The sequence below is a fragment of the Callionymus lyra genome, chromosome 10 (genome assembly GCF_982586985.1).
Source record: "Callionymus lyra chromosome 10, fCalLyr1.hap1.1, whole genome shotgun sequence".
Taxonomy (NCBI): Eukaryota; Metazoa; Chordata; class Actinopteri; order Syngnathiformes; family Callionymidae; genus Callionymus; species Callionymus lyra.
The window spans coordinates 28141776-28161769 of record NC_141827.1 but is presented as its reverse complement, the minus strand read 5'-3'; the positions used below and the strand labels follow the sequence as shown (position 1 = coordinate 28161769).

Below are 19994 nucleotides of genomic sequence, written 5' to 3'. Positions count from 1 at the left end.
TTAATACTTTTAGATTCACTCTGACCTTGAGAATAAAGGCCTGATGTGGTCCCCGGGCCGGACTCAATTTGGTCATTGAAAATGTTTAATTCAATATTACCTTTTAAACTCTCCTTTTCATTCAGTTTCTTCCCAAATACCACTCCTGACTAAACTTGGGTGTGAACGGATGTAAAGAACTCTGTGTATTGTCAAAATCATTTGTGATCATGTGATGTCTCAGACGATCTGGAACGGTTATATATTATTTTGTATTTTGGCTGAAAAGTTAGATAACATGACAAAGTTGCTGTGAAAAAAACAAATTCTTTATATGTGGGAGAGAATGTTGCCGCTGGCGCTTTTAGATTGATTCCACTCCAAGCAGAAACCTCTTCAAAAAGCTCCCACTTGATGCAAATGTTTCAGTGCAGACGCAGAAGCTGTGAATTATAGATGCACTACGTCAACTATTAATAACCCGTTAAGTCGATGAAGAATTCGGTTTGAAGATTAAACAAGATTTTGTGGTGCTGTGGTGAAAAAGGAAACTCTGAGATGAAATGATTCAATGAAAATCACCAGTAAAAGAAAAGTTCTGTTGTGCCTGCAGTGGTGGGTCACTTCCTGGGATGTGTTTATGGGACTCTCATGCTGCTCAGCCTCAATGTGCTTTTGTGGCTTTTATTGTTGCTCCCTGGAGGATCCTTCACATCTTTCCTCCCTCATTGTCTCAAGTGTTTTGTTCCACAACTTTTGTTGTTCGGCGAGTGTGCAGAGCTTAGGAGGAGTCTGCCTTATACAGCAGACATGTCTGACTTCGTATCAAATGCCCAAAGATTTAAAGGCCCCTCTGTAGAATCTGCTGGTCTCAATAAAACGTAGCATCAAATCGTTTGAGACGTTTCTAAAGAGATAATTCTTCCTCTATTATTTTGGCTTCCAACTAACTTGAGACTCGCTCAGAATATTGACCAACTTTGTGTTGCTGGAAACCAGCGAGCCTTGAGATGAAAGCAGTGTGTTTGTCGTGAACACATGTTTAGAAACAGAATCAAGAGCTCTGTCATTCGTGGGAGACTCAAGGTAGAATTAAACCGGGACTCGTAAGGGACTGGAGGAGTCCCCGGGGCACTCCCAGGACTTGTTGGAGACACAAGTCTCCTGATTGTTTTTTTTACCCACTAAGAGTTTTCTGCTGATAATTTGTGTGTTATTTTTTATATGAACATATTATTTTAAAGAGGATAACAAAGCTTATGTATTCAGTACCACATACTGGTAAGTACAATATCAACCAATTGTATGAGTAGAATGACATGATATACCTGAAATATATTTTACAAATTATATAGACTCAATCGGAATCAGAAACTTTTATAATTGTAGTACATAAATAAATATAGTAAAGAATATTATTTATATTATAGAAATAATTTAAATGTATGTAAGTATAAATAGAAAGTGCAAAGTGCAAAGAGATAAATAAGTGCAAATATAATGACAAAATAAAACATAATACATGACATATTATGAAAACAGAAATAAAACACAACTAAAACTAACACAAAGAGGCAAAAATAAGGGTACAAATATAGAAAGAAAAATCGATTAAATAAAGTCATCTCTTAGATTCACTGCCATTGAAATACCATTGTACTGATATGTTTGAGTCGTATAGATGATGTAAACTTCATTTATCAAGGAGTATCAAGGGTCTACTTTATATTTAAGACGGGATATATTTCCTGGTTAATGGAATGTACTTTTGAGTGCTTGAGTTTCAGTCTTTGAGAGCCAGTGAAAGGACTTTCGAGGTCCATATCTTCTGATTTTGGATCAGTCAAGAGGTAATATCAACATACTGATACGGTAAATGATGATTTGAAACTGCTTCTGTAGAAGAAGATTCATCTCTGGGAAGTTTCTGCTCCATCAAAGCTGCGCTGGAATTCTGATTTAAGGTGGGAAGAGGGGGTCCCGGCTGGTGTTGGGGGAGCCATAACGTGGGCCTGATTAAGCAGGAACAGTGCTGGAGGGGCGGGGACAGATGGAGAGTGACCATAGATGAGAGCTGGGGCCTCGGGGTGGTTTGATGTGCAGTGGTCGTGGGGTGACAGCTGTATGCTAATCACATGTGTGCGCGTGGCGGAGTGTGAAGAAACGACACGAGTCACTGTGGCGCTGCAGACGTGCCAGGATGTTGCTTCGCTCTCTGGAAACAACCAGTTGATCTGCTCGTCCTTGTTGTCATTTATGAAGTTTTAGCACATATTTAAACTTATTTACATTCTTAGAGACACTTTAAAGTGAGGATGAAAATTTTTGGGGGACTCAGCTACACACTGGTGAGATTTTTAATTTCTTTTTTTAATGTTTTTATACCTTGACGCTGTTACAAATGTTGTACTTATACTTGAATCTTCAATTACGTGTGATAAACTCCACTGATCAGATGTGTTGAGAGAGGATGCTAATTCACGCAACAATGTTTGTTATTGTTATCATTTTTTTATGCTTTCTTAAACTAACCAAAGAGAAAAGTGTGGTATTTTTTAAATGTCATTCATATGTTTATTTTAAGTCTGCAGTTGTTCCTCCCACTGGAGTTGATGTTGTCAACTTTAAATATTCATCAATATTGTTATTTTCTCTGTCGCATTTATTATTATGTTACAATTGTGCGTGAAGTTTTATCTGAAGACACTAAAAAGGCAAAAATCTTTTAGCATACGAAGCTCCCAGACTAAACAAAATGTTCAATGAAAACTATCTTTAATTGGAAAAAAGAGTTTGGTTGTGGTTATTATTATTAAGATTATTATTATTATTATTATTATTAAGTGTCCGTTTAATTGTTGATGTTGATATTTCCTTCGCTTAAACACATCTTTACAGGCTGACATGAACATTTGTCAGCTTGATTTGAAGCTGAAATCTGTTGGAGTTTGTTACATCTTTTGTGTCATGACTCTGTTAGTACGAGTTGTCTTTCCGTGGTTGTTTCAGTCAGTGTGTGTGTGTGTGTGTGTGTGTTTGTGCCATATGCCATACAATAAAGTTGCACCAAAGTAAAACTTCATCCGAAGTTTATCTCTATTTGTCATCTTGGTGTTCATTGAGTGCAGATGTGCTGGTGTTGAGGTTCACCTGCAGGACAGGTGTGTTTAGAGTGAAGGTTTGCGCTCAAAACATTTGTCTCGTCTTCTTTAGGACTTCTCCTATGACGACCCCAAACTGGAGTTCAATGTGGACGCGCCCAACGGCGTGGTCATGGAGGGGTACCTCTTCAAGAGGGCCAGCAACGCCTTCAAGACCTGGAATAGGTAATGTGTCATGTTGAGACCACCAGAGGGCGCTAAACATTGTTTTGAAGTATCTTTTGGGAATAATTGAATTCAATAATTTGATACTGAAAGATTGTTTTTGTAATAATTTAATTAAAAAAATTGAAAAATAAAATACATTTTTTTCACAGAGTTTTATATTCTTATTCCAAATATTTGAAAATAAATGTTCTACATTTAATTTTTTTTTTTCGTAGCTACTTTGAGCTACTTGATCCAACTTTCTACCAATCATGATACCTTTTAATAAACAAATGACTGAATTTAATTATTCAATGAAAACCACTTCAACCTGTCACTATAGAAATGATTGAATTCAATTCAACATTAGCTTCTGACATTAACCAACAAAGAGCAGAGCCTCTTTTAAACGTGACTCCTCTCCTCCAGACGGTGGTTTTCGATCCAGAACAGTCAACTGGTCTACCAGAAGAAGCTGAAGGTAACGTTGAACGTCTGGTTCTTTCATTACCACGAGACAAACGTCTGACAGATGGTGGCGCTGACGTGTGTTACTGTCAGGACTCTCTCACGGTGGTGGTGGAGGACCTGAGACTCTGCTCTGTGAAGCTCTGCGAGGACAATGAGAGGAGGTTCTGCTTCGAGGTGGTTTCACCGACCAAGTGAGTGTATCAGCCGAATATTTACTCGCAGAATTCATTTGTGAATATTTATATAAATAGCTGTAAGATGCATACTCAAAGCAGCTGAAGAGAACTGTACTTATTATTATTCAAATTTAAGGCTTTAAGCTAAAACACATATTAAATTATATACAATTGTATAGATACACAGTTTTTCTATCAAAACAGATTCATTTGTGAATCAGATCAACTTTCAACATAAGGCAGAATTTATTGACACACTAATAAACACACCCACCTTACCCATGGTGCAAACAAAACAAACTCCCATGATGACTTTCTTCACACTGCTCTATTTAGTGACGGCTGATTGGTTGCTACAATACTGTATTTAAGTTTTACGTCTATGTTGCCATGTCAACAGTGATCGACAGCTGTTATTGGTTTGCTGGGCAGCAAAGCATTAGGGGAGCTGTTCAGATAAAAATAAGTCAGATTCAGATAAACCTGTTCTGGGCATTGATTCAAACTTAAAGAATGTCACATTATGAGACTTCTCTGACCCTCCAGGAGCTGCATGATGCAGGCCGAGTCAGAGAAGCTGCGTCAGGCCTGGATCCAGGCGGTCCAGGCCAGTATCGCCTCGGCCTACAAAGACATCCCTGATAACTACTACACTGAGGTGGGCAGCTGACGAGTCCTGAGTTTCAGATACTAATCGTCTTCACGTCTCCGCAGCGTCTGGACCGGACCGCCTCGCCCTCCACCAGCAGCATCGACTCGGCCAGCGAGCCCCGGGAGCGGGCGGATAGGGGTGCCAGGGTTGGGGGGGAGACCCTCCTGCAGAGGGTGCAGAGCCTGCCAGGCAACGAGCTGTGCTGCGACTGTGGCCAGAGCGCCCCCTGCTGGGCCTCGATCAACCTGGGAGTGCTGCTGTGCATCGAGTGTTCAGGGATCCACAGGTGACCTCGGCGTTAAGACTATAGTTAACTATAAACTGTATTATTGTACTCATGGATGCGGGGTCTCGTAGGAGTCTCGGGGTGCACTGCTCGAAGGTTCGCTCCTTGACACTGGACTCCTGGGAACCAGAATTACTGAAGGTTACAAACTTTTTTCAAATTTGTACTTGTGTTGTGCCTTTGTGTTGTGTTTCTATCTTGTTTTTTTTAAGAATCCAACAATCAAATGTAATAATTTATTATTATATAATTTTTTTTATTTTTAATGATTTTAATTTTTAAAAATAATTTCTTCACGCGGTTTTATTTTATTTTTCCAATGATTGAAAATTACATTTTCCAATTTTTTTCTTACATATCTAATACCCTTTTTATCATTCGTAATTTTTTCACTTAAACATAAAATGTTAGAACAATAAGTAAAAAAAAATAAAGTTGTCTTTTCTATCAAGGAGTTAAGTGTCTAGTGCACACTGATCCCAAGGTCACAAGCCAATAAAAAACCCTTGAACATAGTTTTGAACATGTTCAACAACCCAAGAGAAAATAACATTTGTGACGAAAACTTTTTGCAGCTGATGAGTGAACTGGGAAACACGACCATCAACCAGATCTATGAAGGCGCCTGTGAGGAGCTGGGAGTGAAGAAAATAGCACCGTCCAGCAGCAGGTCAGTGAGTCATGTTGTGTTTAGTGTTTCTGTAGAATTGAAGGAACTTGACAATCAAGTTGCACCATTTTGTCTCATTTGATGTATTTTTAATTCCATATAAATGTATTCCATCTTGGGTGTATAATCCAAATCAATCATCATACATGGCTCGTCATTTTCAAGGCAGTTTCACAGTCATTTCTCATCACCATGTGTGGCAGGTGTTCCTCAAAATGTTGAGCCGCATACTGTTCCCTTGGACTTTACACAATAAAAGTCAAATGTTTTCCATGAAAGTGGCTTATTGGTCAAGAATCCTCTGTGGCTCCGGGTCTAATGTCAGTTTCTCTCTCCGCACCAGACAGGAGAAGGAAGCCTGGATCAGGTCCAAGTATGTGGAGAAACGCTTCCTGAAGAAGATGAGTGGCAGCGAGGCGCTGGTGGAGGGCGAGAGGAAGTCCCGCCCCTGGACGGTGAAGAAGTGCCAGCGGCACAACAGCTCGGTGCGAGCGCCGCACAAGGCGCGTAGGAAGTACAACCGCTACGAGCCGGGCAGCGCCAGTCCCGCTAACCTCTCGGCAGGTGAGGGTTTGGAGTGACCTTTGACCTCCAGGCGTCCAGGTGAACAAACTTTTGGTTGTTTTTTTTGCAGCTGCCGCAGCAAAATTCCGTCGCGACTCTCTGTTCTGTCCAGACGAGCTGGACTCTCTGTTCTCCTACTTTGACACTGGATCTGGTCCTCGCAGTGAGTCTCACTAGTCTCGCCTTCACGAGTGTGTGTTCACTGACCTCGTGTCTCAGGCCCGGCAGGTCTCAGCAGTGACAGTGGTCTAGGAGGAAGTACTGACGGCAGCACAGACATCCTGGTGTTTGGATCCGTGGTGGACAGTGTTACAGAAGAAGGTCAGGAGACTCTCACACATGAACGCACATACAAACACGTACACACACACAGACATGCACCCACACACAAACTTGCATGCACATACACACACACACACAGACATGCACACACACACAAACTTACATGCACATACATACACACACACAGAAATGCACACACTCACACATAGTGGTGTGCATGCACACAGACACACACAAGCTCACACAGGCACACTTGCACAAAAACAAATTGCACACACTCACCCACAGCCACTCACAAACACACACACATACACACACACACCGTGTACACTTGTACACACACAGATAAAACACACAGACACACGTTCACACACACTCACGCAAACAGATGCACACTCTTACACACACACACACACAGACATGCACACACAAACTTACATACACGTACACAAACTTGAACAGACACGCACACACAGACATACATACACACACACGCATGCACACACTCACACATAGTGCTGTGCATGCAAACAGACACACACAAGCTCACACAGGCACACTTGCACACAAAAAGATTGCACACACTGACCCACAGTTAGAATAGAAATAGAATAGAATAGAAAAGCTTTATTCATCCCCAGAGGGGAAACACACTTTCACAACAGCGCAGTTGAAAAAAAATAAAGTGCAAGGAAAAAAGAAATAATAAAAGAGATAATACAAAATAAAATAAAAACGATCTTAAGAATATACAAATTATTTACAAAATTAGAAATTTGACACTATTAACAAAATAAAATAGAATAAAAATAAAATAAAATAGAAATAAAAACGGAAAAAAATAAAATAAAAAACACACGAGAAGAAAAACACACTACGGATTAGCATCAGGATATTTGAAGTAGAGAGTTAAATATCCTGACACCAGTTGGGATGAAGGACCTTCTAGTGTCAGGATATTTAACTCTCTACTTCAAATATCCTGATGCTAATCCATAGTGTGTTTTTTTTTTTTTTTTTTTCCGTTTTTATTTCTATTTTATTTTATTTTTATTCTATTTTATTTTGTTAATAGCCACTCACAAACACTCACAAACACACACAGACATGCACTTATACAGTATATATATATATATATATATATATATATATATATATATATACATATACATATATAAGAATAAACAAGGTTTAAATTAATGAGAGACTAAAATGATGTAAAAACATCAGACACAAGAACAAAAGTGAGTTTTCTAGTAACTTGTCAAATATGTCAGCACAGGTCAAAGTTGAGACTTGAATTGAGTTTGGTCGCCGTCGTCATCTCCGGAGCATCATGTCAACATGTCAACTCACAGCTCCGCTCTGCTCACAGAGGAGTCGGAGGAGTCTTCCAGCGGAGAGGTGGAGATCGAGCAGGAGGTCTCGTCCGACCCGGAGGACCCGAGGGAGCTCCACCCCGGAGCGATGCTCCACCGCTCCTCGCGTCTCCACAACCTGCCGCTCATGGCCGAAGCTCTGGCTCACGGCGCCGACGTGCACGCGGCCAGTGAGGAGGGGGAGGGCAGGACTCCGCTCATCCAGGCTGTGATGGGGGTGAGTCTCTGCTGGTCCACACCACACCTGCAGCTGCTTCACCAGCTTCCTTCCTGACAGGGATCCCTCATCGCCTGCGAGTTCCTGCTGCAGAACGGAGCCGACGTGAACCAGCGGGACATGAGGGGTCGAGGACCGCTTCATCACGCCACTAACATGGGTCACACCGGGTGAGATCCCCCTCTATGATGATATTCAAGCACATTCAAGACGGAAGGAACCACTTTTCAAAGAGGAATAATGTTTGTCAGGCAGTGGAGAAGAATATCAGTGTCATCAGAATGTTGTCATGCTATGTTTTATACTTAACATGCTGAAATGTTACACTTTTTTTTAAATTTAAATTAAAATATTTGACTTTTTTTTACACACAGTTTGATATTGTAATTCGAAAAATCCAATATACTTGTATACGTTTCCTTTAAAATTCAATATAAGAATGTTCGTATAATAATTACTCTTGAATTTTTTAAACATCAAATTCATCAAAGTGTAAAATACATTATTTGATTTTGAAACTGATCAATTATTCAAATTTAACCTTTCAATTTACAAATTAATGAATTTAATTATTCAATAAAAAAAATTAAAAAAAAAACTTTTCAATATAGGAAATTAAATTAATTAAATTAAAAATAAATGTCAATGCTTAAAAAAATATATATATTTCAATTTTTAAAAAATCAATTTTTCAACAAATGTTAAATTCAACCGTTCAATAATCTTCATGGTCTTACACCTGTGTGTGTGTGTGTGTGTGTGTGTGTGTGTGTGTGTGTGCGTGTGTTTTACACTCAAACTCTTCAACAGTCAAGTGTGTTTGTTCCTGAAAAGAGGAGCCTCTCAATCGGAGGTGGACGAGCAGGGTCACGACCCCCTGAACATCGCCGTCCAGGCCGCAAACGCTGACATCGTCACCCTGTGAGTCTCTTCAGCTCCTTTTTCAACATTTTATTTTAGTACAATGGCATCAAAAACACCAACCCCGTGACAAAATGTTTCCATGATCGTTGGAAGTTTATTCTCCCTTCCCGGCAAATTTAGGGCTTAAAAAATATAAATATATGGAAATTATATTTTTGCTTTACAACAAATTTGTACAAATACTAATATAATTTTCATTTTTTTTCCTTAAGTGTTATTGCTTAAATTGTCATCATATTAAGGCACTTTCTCTCAGAAAACACTATGTAATGTGGCTCCTAAATAAAATGAATTTCTTGGCCATGATGTAGTGGATTGAAATCTGGTTGATAAATAACAAATACCACTAAAATAATTATAAAATGAGTGGGAAAAAGGGATGCAGCAGCACATTTTAATTTGGATGAAATATTAATTTCTATTTTAAGGTTTTTGGTGTATTTTTTAAATGACTTATTTTTCTCAAAATGTTTTTTTACTCGATGAAAAACCCTCCAGAACATGAATAAAAATCAACGACCCTAACAGGAAGTGTGATTGTGGTGTTTTCTTTCTTGATTATCTCTTAAGTTTTTCCTTCATCATCATCATCACTTCCATCAAACGAGTTTGACTTTGATAATGAGTCGTCAAGTAACTCTTGACATCCATTAACTTATCTTATCTTAAACACACCCTCATCATTTCCATCTACTTTGAAAGAAGTCACTCAAGTGAACGAACCTGTTCATGTTCTCCTCAGACTACGTCTGGCCCGGATGAACGAGGAGATGCGAGAAGCCGAGGTGCCGCTGGGACAACCAGGTCAATACCCCGTCAGCAGCCCCACTGAGCAGCAGTATAGGAAGTGCATCCAGGAGTTCATCTGCCTCACCATAGAGGAGTGCTAGTGCCCCCCCCCCCCCCCCCCCCCCGATCTATATCGTCGTATATCTACATTTATACAGAAACACTTTTTCTTGAGCCGCAAACGTTTCCTCTCCACTTGTCCCGCAACTTCCTGGGAGACCCCCCCCCCCCCCCCCCGACTCTTCAGACTCCTCCTCCTTTTCTGTGCCACCACGTATTCTTCTCAGCTCTCTGGTGTTCTGCGGTGGCGTGGGTCGACTATCTCGTCTGCACTCGTCCCTCCTTCTTTTCCAGCGGAGGGTGTACATAAATGTATTTATGGTCTTCAAACTGTGCTGTGGCATGAGGTGAAACTAACGTTCCTTTAGGACTCACTGACAGAGGAGGAGCCTCTTACAGTCCCGGGATGAAGAGAAACTGTGAAGGACTGTCGGGAGACCCTGAGTGGACGAGTGCGTGAGTGGACGAGTGAATGAACTCCGTCATGAGTGCATGTGAACTCGGTGTGTCCAGAAAAAAAAAGATACTTGTGCACTTTTTCCCCTCGACAGTGTTAACAATTTTATTTTCATTTTTTTGTCTGTTCTTGACTTCTTTTTTTTTTACGTCTTTCTTTGAGGACCAGTGCAATGTTTTTCTTCCACGATGCAGTTTTTTATGATTGTTCATGAAATTAGAAGAAACAAAAATTCTTGATGACTCTTTTATTCAAGGGCGTCATGATCTTAGACTTTAAATCACTTTATTAAAGTTTTAGCATTTATACGATTCACCACAAACCCTCTTTAACAAGTTTTTAAATGTTACTTTTCAGATCAATAGTTGAAAAACGTTTTTCTCTTCTTAAAAAAACATTATTGTCATTTTTTTTTTAAATGTTTTTTTTAAGCATTTAATAATATTTTTGATTCAGATTTAGACTCAATTTTTGAATAATTGAAGTCAATCATTGTGGTTCTCTATACTACCAATGTTTTTGTACTGAATTTAAAAGTCTACGGATACAAACTTTTTGAAATAGAACATTTATATTTCAATTGTTGTAATTAGAATATCAAAATGTGAAGAAAATGCATTTTGAATGATTTAATACAGATGAATTCAACCTTTCAATATAGAAATAAGCGATAAATAATTTAAATTTAAATAAATGCTTAAGAAAATAACATTACAATAACAAAAATCCATAGTTTCAACATGTTAAATTCAACCATAACTTTTTTCATTTTAAAACTCTGGTCACAGAAAATGAGTTAAACTGTACAAGAAGCAGAAGACGAGTGGTCATAATGTTCTGTAGATACATTTCCCCTCAACTATTTCTCAAAAGAACTAAAAAAAAAAAAAAGTTCACGCAAACATTAGCTCACGAGATTTCCCGCCATTACACTGAAGAGAAAATAGTTTGTTACAATAAAAGTATTCAATCTCACTGATGATACCATTTGTCATGTTAAGGCAGGGGATAGATGAAAGATTTAGACAACTTTTTGCTCATTCAACATCAAACCAATGGTTTGGGTGAAGCAAAGAAGATTTAAGTGTTGAGCTCATAAATAATACCTTCGTTTAAGAGACTTCTTAAGAATGTCTCTGACTCTCCACAACATCTTCCTTCTATGCAATTTACGATGTGATCGCAGCAGAATTTAAAACCTCTCGCCCATGAGCAAGACGCGTCTAGAGTCAGTCCTCGCCCTGTCGTCGGTTTCATTCGGCAGATCTGTTCGGCAGTGACCCTCATCTGACCCGGATCTACTGTTGCCATGAAGTCCGACGTGTGTTTCCCAGGTTTTAAGTTTCACTGCCAAAGATTATTTTCTCAAGCGAAGTGTGTGATGTCATTGTCTGAAAATGCCGTCTCTCTGAGAAGATGCTGTTTGGCTTTGTTCACATCAAGTTGAACGTCTCTCTGGCTTAAAGATCCTTCGAGGTTGACTCGTAAAATACAAACCCTCCACTTTATTGTGCGTTTCAACTGAAGTGTCAATCATCTTCTTCGGTCTCAGGACGTTAACCAATCGGAGCCCAGAGCTTTTTGTGGCGACGTAATGGAATTGATTTTATGAAGAACAAACAAAGAGATGATTAGGATCTAATGAGCCTTAAAGAACTAAAAGACAATATCAAAATAAAACTACATCCTGTAGCTGAACGTACTTCTTGATTGGCCTCTGACTTTGACTGCTGAAAGATTTTGGCCCCTAGTGTAATAGAGTGACCGCACCTGTTCTAAAGGGTCTGAAGGACCAGAATTGACTTTCATATTTCCACATAAAATAAAGATACAATTATGAAACTCGTGATTTTCCACTAACTTTAGACCCGCTTGACAGCATATCTAAACTATCACTGTGAGGATTCTGGAAATTTAATATTATAATTATATTTTTGGCCAATATATTTACTGCTTTCTTGAATTATTTATGGTCAGGTTTATGTTTATCGTTGTGCTCAACCTTGAATCAACATTTAAGATTGTAAAAAAAAAAGATTCATTAAAAAAAAAAATCATACAGCGAATAAAGTTTTGGCCAAAAGTCGGAGGCAACTGTGTGAACGCAGCCAAACCCCGAGCGACGAAACTGTCGGTGCCTGACGAGTGTTTTTCTTTGCTCGCCACTGATGTCCTGCAGTAGTTCGATGTGAGTAGAAGTGGTTCCGGAGGTGATGTGAAGCTACTGTGACCAAACGGGCTCGAGGCCCCGAGATATTCAATGTTGTGTCTGTTGTGTCTGTTGACATAGACGTGTTGACGAAGCTGTAAATAGAAACACTAGTGTGTATTTCTCAAGAGTCGCAACACAGACTCACGCCCGTCTCTGCGCGGTCGGGACGTCGTCCTGCGTCTTCTGTCCGGCGACGTCTTCGTCGTCTCTAGAAGCACTTTGCAGGAAAGAAGAAAAATGCATCGAATAAAGTTGAGAAACTGACTCTGTTCCCGGCTTCCTGTCTCACGTCTGTTTTTTTCTGATGAGCAGTTCTGGAGTCGCATCATGTCCATCACAAATAATAATAATCTTCTCTGAGTTTTGACCCAGCAACCTCCCTGACTGACCTGTTACTGCTTGTGTCACCACAGGGGGCGCTGTGGGCAGCCGGGGGCTCAGACACAAAGACGTTCGTGATAGAGTGAGTGGAAAACTTAGTGGGTTCCTTGGATCTGGTTTTGTAGATCAATGTTGGCTCTTGACTTTCCCTCGATTGTTTTCTATCCAACTTTCTTACCCAATACTAACACTTTTCTGGTTTAATTCGGTGAAAGTCCTTTTTTTTTACTTTTAAATCTCTCTTAACCCTTGTGTCGTCTCTGGGTCAAGGTGACCCACAGGCCCGAAAACAAAAGTCTTTGTGATATCCGTTGTATTATCTCAGGGTTAAAGGTGACCCAAAGACCAGATAAAGAATGTGTTTGTGGTATCCCTTGTGTTGTGTCTGGGTCAAGGTGAACAACCTCTTATTTTCCGGCCTTCGGATCACCTTGACACAGAGACTACACAAGGGTTAAGAATTCCAGAAAGCTAATGAAACACAATGGATACTCTATCACATCCCAAATGTCATTCCGAGTCCAGAAGACTGGCAGGAGGAACAAACCAAAATGGGTACTTATTATTCAATCCTACAAAGTTGTCTTAATATAATAAAATGGATGTTAATTTAAAAAAAAGTCTCTTCAATAAAAGTTAATAAAAAAGTTGCTTAAAGCCACATTGAATAATGAATAAACAAGTGATTTAATAATGAATAAACAAGTGGCATCCATAATGTGGCCCCAAAATAAAAAATATCATTTGAATAAAAAAATGGTTTCAATCAAAAAGAGTGAGTGTTGAGGGAGGTTTTATTCTCTTTTTATTCAAAAATATTTATTTGATTGGAACTCCTTTTTTTATTGAAAATATTAAGAAACTTTTCTCTTTTTTTTAATGTTTTTTTATTAAAGCAATTTTTTTATTGAAGAAACTTTTGTTGGTTGAATAATAATAAATATATATTTACCCTCAATACTAACCACAGCTAGTCTGACCCGCTTTAGTTGTATCAACAACATCATCACACCACCGTCTCTAACACATTGTTGTGGACTTGACCCACAACTTAGTCACGATGCTCTCACCTCTGCTGTTCCAGGAATCGTTGGGGCCACAGAAGAGGTCCAGACTTTCCTCCTTCCTTTCAACACAGAGGTGTTCCCAGACCAAGCAGCAGACATAGTCGGTCTGGGTCTGCCCCGAGTTCTCCTCCCAGTCGAATTAGCTCCTCATGTTAATATTAATAATGAGTCCAGATAGAACAATCAGCCGCTCGTATCTTCCATCTTGTTCGTTCAGTCTTCTTCGTCCCTTCAGTCAAGTCTGAGTCAATGGTTCCTCACATCATGTCTCGCACCTTCACCTGCTTCACTTCTGGCTCTGAGGGTTCGACTGATTCTTATTTAAAGGGCTCTTCTCGGTAACCCAACCCTTGAACCTCCATGTCCTCCACAGGTCACGTCTCCTGTGATGCTGTCGTTCGCAAGTTTTCTCTCTTCGCGTCTTTCCAGCTCCAAGAGTTGAGATGTTCGACGAGTTGCCGCCATCGTTTCTCCACTGACTCGACGGAGGATGTTTATTTCATTTGGTGTTTCTTTTTGGTTAAAAATGTCTCACTCTGCACTTCTGCCGTCATTTATTTCAATGTCATATTGACAGAGAGCATGTCTTTGTGTCACGATCACTGATGAGATGAGTTGAACTTTTGTTTGACATGCTTTAAGCGTGTCTATTTATGTTTGAGCTGCTGGAATGTTTTTGATTCTGTCATAGAAGATATCGTTATAATTAAAGATTAATGTCGAATGAGCCTTGAATTGTTTCAATCTGTGATCCAAATAAAACGTCTGTGACATATTTTCAAACATGTTTTCGAACCATGATGGACACATCTGAAGATCTGTGGCTTCTTATTCTACCTTCTTAGATTTAAAACATTAGTCATTTTCCATTCTCAGGGAAATGACTGACATTTTTAACATTATGTTTTTTACAATATTATATTTTATTATTATTATGAATCCATTATTGAAAATATTTGTTGTGTTATTATTTTTGTTGATAGTAGTAGACATATTGTTGTTATTTTTATTGTTAATATTAATATAATTATCAATATCATTAAAACATTAATAACATTTTTTATCATAAATATAATTATTTTTTTTTATAATATTTTACCCTTCTGTGGTGCTATTTCTTTGCCGTCTTATGCACAACAATAAGTCTTACATAAATTCGTGTTTTTTAAACAAAACAAAACAAAAGCACGTTAGGAAGATAGTAAAGAAGAATAAACATACATTGATCTATTAATAGAAACGAGTTGAAGTTTAAATTATTATTTCTATTCTACTTCCTCTGTAAAATCATTATAAAAGATCTTCATTTATTTTAACACGCAATAAAGGCAGAGGTGTGACGTCACACATGCCTTAGATGACACGACATTTAAAGCTTTGTTAGAACCTCGTGAATACTTTTCGATCTCTTCTCTGAGGCTGAAGGAAACAGCAGAGATTCTTGAAAGTTCACATGAGATCATCAATATTCTTCTGCCCATCCCTCTCCGCGGCGGCAGGTGGCGCTCTCGCTTAACGGTGAGCGACGTCCTTTGATGCCAAAGAAGACAAGCAGCGCTACGTTAGTGTGATCTTATCGCTGTGGCGTTGGACAACACAAACAAAGGATATATTTCGTGTCCGCTCACGAATTTGTTTTTCCACTGGGGTCCCTGAAGAGGTACGTAGGAGATGAATTGAATCTGACGAATTACAACAACGGCGAGGAGAAGCTAATCCTCGCTGTGGCCTAGAAAAGTTGACATTAGCTGCGCCTGTTAGCTTCAGCTGTTAGCTTCACCCTCCAGACATGTCTCTGTTTCCTTCTTAAACCACTCGTTCGACCGCTGCTCGTGTTAGACGCTTGTGTTTCTGACTCCTACGCTGTCTCTGGGATCTATTTTCCTGGAGGTCTGACTAAAGCTTGAAGGCGAGGCTAGCGGATTAGCACACGATAAGGAAGTAACACCGACTTGAGTTCACGTCAGCTCGATCAGCTGTTCAGTTCACAACAATACCATCTGTTTATCATGTTTTCACAACTGGACATTATCTCCATCATTTATGTATCAATGCGATTAATGATAAATGATCAAACTGTTAATCTGCATAACAACATTTTGTGATACGTCATATTTTAAAAAATCTATTTTTAATCCAGTGTTAGTTATTTACTTATGTTCGTGTTCTTTAGTGTCTGTATTGTAGTTTTGAGTCACAAGATCTTTACATTCGTGTTAAATCCGGAAATGGCGGTCATGTTTTGATTTGTGATTATAAAACAAAAACATAAATCTAATATATAGTAAGTAATTTATATTTATACAGCGCTTTTCCAGATCAGGGTCACAAAGCGCTTAAACAATCAAAACAATACTCAATAAAATATATACTTTAAAGGTCAAGAAAACACAGAGAACCACACAGGAGTCTCAGAAAATGAAGGAAAAGCCTGAACAAATAAGAATGTCTTTAGATGTTTCTTGAAGGAGTCAGTATATATATATATATATATATATATATATATATATATATATAATGTGTGGCATTTAACTGTTAAACATTTAATATGATGACTCAAGATAACAACTTACTTTTAGTTTCACTTTTATTGAACTGTGTCACCTTTCATTCAAGTGTTTTGTGTAAGTGTGTCTAAACGCACCAGAGTTTTTACCAGAATCATAACTTCCTGACTGACGTTTAGATTTATTCTCACCATGTTTCACCTTTCTTTTTTCTCCTCAAAGATGAACAACAACGGGAACAAGAGAGCTCCAACCACAGCCACTCAGAGACTTAAGCAGGATTACCTCAGGATAAAGAAAGACCCGGTGCCTTACATCTGTGCAGAGCCTCTTCCCTCCAACATTCTAGAATGGTACGTTCAGCTCCTCATAGTGTCTTAGTGTTTTCATCTGGGGGTCTGAGGATATATCGATGCATTTATAAACAATCATTTTTAGAAATACAGCATTCTGTATCGATATTCTATAGCACTGTATCTTTAAAAAAAAAATCTTACAATTAAAATGCCACTATTAACAGCATTTGTGTTTTTTTGATTTTTATTTAAACGTCTGGTCCCTAGTGATGGTCTGATGAAGCTTCATGAAGCAGTGTCATGTTGTTTAGAGGTCAGTAGGTGGCGCCATCACTTTTAAAATGATGTGATGTTTCGACTCAAGGAGCTTATAAAGCTGATGTTTGGACATATTTTGGTTTCAAAATTAAATGAAATCGGTTACGACTTTGTTTAGAGTCATGTGGTCCGTAAATTCTACAACATGAGAGTCAAGTACTCGACAATACTACAAATATATCCTTGATACTACAGTATCACTATATATTGTTACCTGATACTTATCATATCATCGGCCAATACACATCCCTAGTTTCAAGTAGTTTTCACTGGTGAATGTTATATATGGACAACATTTAACATTTGTAAACGCAGGAATGTTTTCTAGTGATCTTGCGGAATAAAAGAACAACATACTATAAATTAATAACATGAGATGACTAATAAATTAAGCGAAAATACAGTAGGTCAAATTAAAAGTTGTGTTATTATTTTGATGCTGTTTCATTTTGCTAAAATGCTTGTGCTCCATGTTTCTCTGCAGGCACTACGTGGTCAGAGGTCCAGAGAAAACTCCATATGAAGGTAAGATCTGGAGTGACCTTTGACCCACATCCCAAACGACTCATTTAAACGTTGACCTTTATCTCTCTGTTCAGGAGGGTATTACCATGGAAAGCTGATATTTCCCCGTGAATTTCCATTCAAGCCCCCGAGCATCTACATGATCACACCCAACGGCAGATTTAAATGCAACACAAGGTGACGTCGTCTTCGCCGCGGTCGCTGCTGAGTTCACGACAGTAACACGCGTCGCTCTCCCGCCACAGGTTATGTTTGTCCATCACAGACTTCCACCCGGACACGTGGAACCCGGCCTGGTCCGTGTCCACCATCCTCACAGGCCTGCTCAGCTTCATGGTGGAGAAAGGACCCACCCTCGGCAGCATCGAGACCTCCGACTACACGGTGAGTGCAGACTCACAACAGCTGTGTGTTGACTTGATGAACACAATAATAATGTTAATCATCTAATGATCAGTATGTTAATAAATCTGCAGTTTAGTAGCATGTGTGGATAACAGTGCAGCGAGGAATCAAGGGGTTTTGTTGATGGGAATTGAACCATCTGGAAATGTCACTCATTGAATTGAAACTATGTCCGTCTGTAGGAATGACGATCCAGTAGAAGACGAACAATTGATCGACAGCTGATCGATTAAACTCCATTATTTGATTTAATATTTAAGAAATAACAAATTTGACCTGTGGTAAGAAGAGTGTTGTGCGTATACAGTCAGTGTCTTCACTTTCCTACTAAATGACTTTGAGCAGGTGTCAGATTATTAAATGGTTGAATTGAATATTTCAAATGTTGAAACTTTGAATATTATATTTATATTTAAATTGTTGAACGCTCCACCGCTGCATATGTTTTTATGGTCGTTCATAGTTAACAAGAGGTTATTAATTGAGAAAAAACAAACAATTAAACATTTTTCCAATTAACACTTTTTTTTTTAATTTAAGTAATAAAATAAAACTATACCTTCAAAATGTAAGTGTACTTCTATACAAGTGTTGCTCTTGACACTCCTTCTTTTTTCAGAAACGACAACTTTCTGCCCAAAGTTTGACCTTCAACCTTAAAGACAAAGTCTTCTGCGAGCTGTTCCCTGACGTGGTGGACGTGAGTGTCGACGTGTCTCCTCTCGCTGCTCCAGCGTCTGCTCACCTGCTCTCTCACCTGCAGGAGATGAAGCAGAAGCAGAAGGCTCAGGAGGAGCTGAGCGCTCGCACGCAGCCGCTCCCTTTACCGGACGTGGTTCCCGACGGCGACCAGCAGCACGCCCACTACAACCTGCCCGCCCTGAACGGAGGCCCGCTCCCGCTCGCCGGCGCCAACCCTGCCCCGGGTCTGCAGCAGGGCAACCGTAACCATGGACTACTAGGTGGCGCTCTCGCCAACCTTTTCGTGATTGTGGGCTTCGCGGCGTTCGCCTACACGGTCAAATACGTGCTGCGGAGCATAGCGCAGGAGTGACACCCCCCTCCTGCAGGGGGCGCTAGAGGACAATAGACACTTCCTGGGGGAGGGACGAGGACTCCCCCCAGCCCCTCACTATTTTGGAAGTCACTCACATCTGATCCCTGCTGGCAGTGTTGGGTAAACGTGGCGCTCTGGACCCTCAGGTGTGAGCGAGGGACACTCAAGGTTTTAGGTCTCAAACTTGGCTCATGGGTTGTAGGTCGGGTGTGAAGCCTAAGGTGTAAGACATTCCTCTCCTCCTGCTCCCTTGTTCTTTTGATTCTGCTGCTTTCAGCCGCCTCGTTGACCCCGGAACCATTTTATGCAGGATACTGTTACCATGGCGACACAGGTGGGGGTGTTGAGGTGGTCGACTTTTGCTGTGTAGATGTTGTCGTGTCTAAACTCTTCCTCGTGGTAAAAGTATTGCTCAAGGGCACTTGTTTAAAACAATCTGAAGGTTGAATTCCAGTAATCACGGTTTGCCTTTTAGAGGATCGAAGCATAATCGTCGTCTACTTTAACTGAGTGTTTGTCGGTTCTAATCCCAGACTGTCATCATACATGGTACAGTCCTCGGAGCAGGATTTGAATCTCTGCACTGGAACCTCCAGGTACTCAAGTTTTCCTCCCACAGGCTGTGACTCAACCCATGAGCCAAGCAAAGCCATCCCCCATGTGTCGAGCCCGACCACGAGAGCTCCTCCACTGAAGCCTGCGTGACGCGTCTTCTTCTGGCTCCGGTCGCTTCACGACAGACTCGCATCCAAGGACTCGTGTGACTCGACAGAGACTCGTTCAAAACTGTCTGATGGAGACTCTTCTTCGCGCAAGTCTCTTGTCTTTTTCCTCAGATCTCTCCATTTTACCCACAGATTCCAGGCGTGTTATTCCATGGCCCAAAAGATGATACTTTGAGTTTCGCCATGTGTCGTTCGTTTTCATAGCAATCTGCAAATAAAATGCCACGTTATAGTAAAACATTTGCAGAATTCATTATGTTGGAAACAAGATATGGTTCTGTGTGCGA

At 39.8% G+C, this 19994-nt stretch overlaps 2 protein-coding genes across 3 annotated transcripts in view; both read left to right on the top strand.

The window, feature by feature from the left end:
- Nucleotides 1-14595, top strand: part of LOC148071320 (arf-GAP with coiled-coil, ANK repeat and PH domain-containing protein 3-like) — a 47094-nt gene extending 32499 nt beyond the window's left edge. The window contains exons 11-26 of one of the 2 annotated variants that reach the window (XM_087801598.1): nt 3193-3305; nt 3717-3768; nt 3849-3949; nt 4481-4592; nt 4649-4872; nt 4944-5013; nt 5448-5542; nt 5886-6106; nt 6177-6269; nt 6335-6427; nt 7764-7984; nt 8045-8154; nt 8795-8905; nt 9651-9712; nt 12840-12889; nt 14248-14595. In XM_087801598.1, coding sequence (XP_087657724.1) covers nt 3193-3305; nt 3717-3768; nt 3849-3949; nt 4481-4592; nt 4649-4872; nt 4944-5013; nt 5448-5542; nt 5886-6106; nt 6177-6269; nt 6335-6427; nt 7764-7984; nt 8045-8154; nt 8795-8905; nt 9651-9712; nt 12840-12889; nt 14248-14316 — 1797 coding nt within the window. In that variant the 3' untranslated portion in view covers nt 14317-14595. Of the gene's footprint in view, nt 1-3192; nt 3306-3716; nt 3769-3848; nt 3950-4480; nt 4593-4648; nt 4873-4943; nt 5014-5447; nt 5543-5885; nt 6107-6176; nt 6270-6325; nt 6428-7763; nt 7985-8044; nt 8155-8794; nt 8906-9650; nt 9713-12839; nt 12890-14247 lie in introns of both variants that reach the window. The other variant, XM_087801597.1, reaches the window with a different exon arrangement.
- A 769-nt stretch (nt 14596-15364) lies between these two features.
- On the top strand, nt 15365-19945 carry ube2j2 (ubiquitin-conjugating enzyme E2, J2 (UBC6 homolog, yeast)). The gene is made up of 7 exons (XM_087801622.1): nt 15365-15534; nt 16604-16734; nt 17480-17520; nt 17595-17697; nt 17766-17904; nt 18545-18625; nt 18689-19945. Exons 2-7 carry the CDS (start codon nt 16604-16606, stop codon nt 18977-18979), a joined length of 786 nt encoding a protein of 261 aa, XP_087657748.1. The 5' UTR covers nt 15365-15534; the 3' UTR covers nt 18980-19945.
- The last annotated feature ends 49 nt before the right edge of the window (nt 19946-19994 follow it).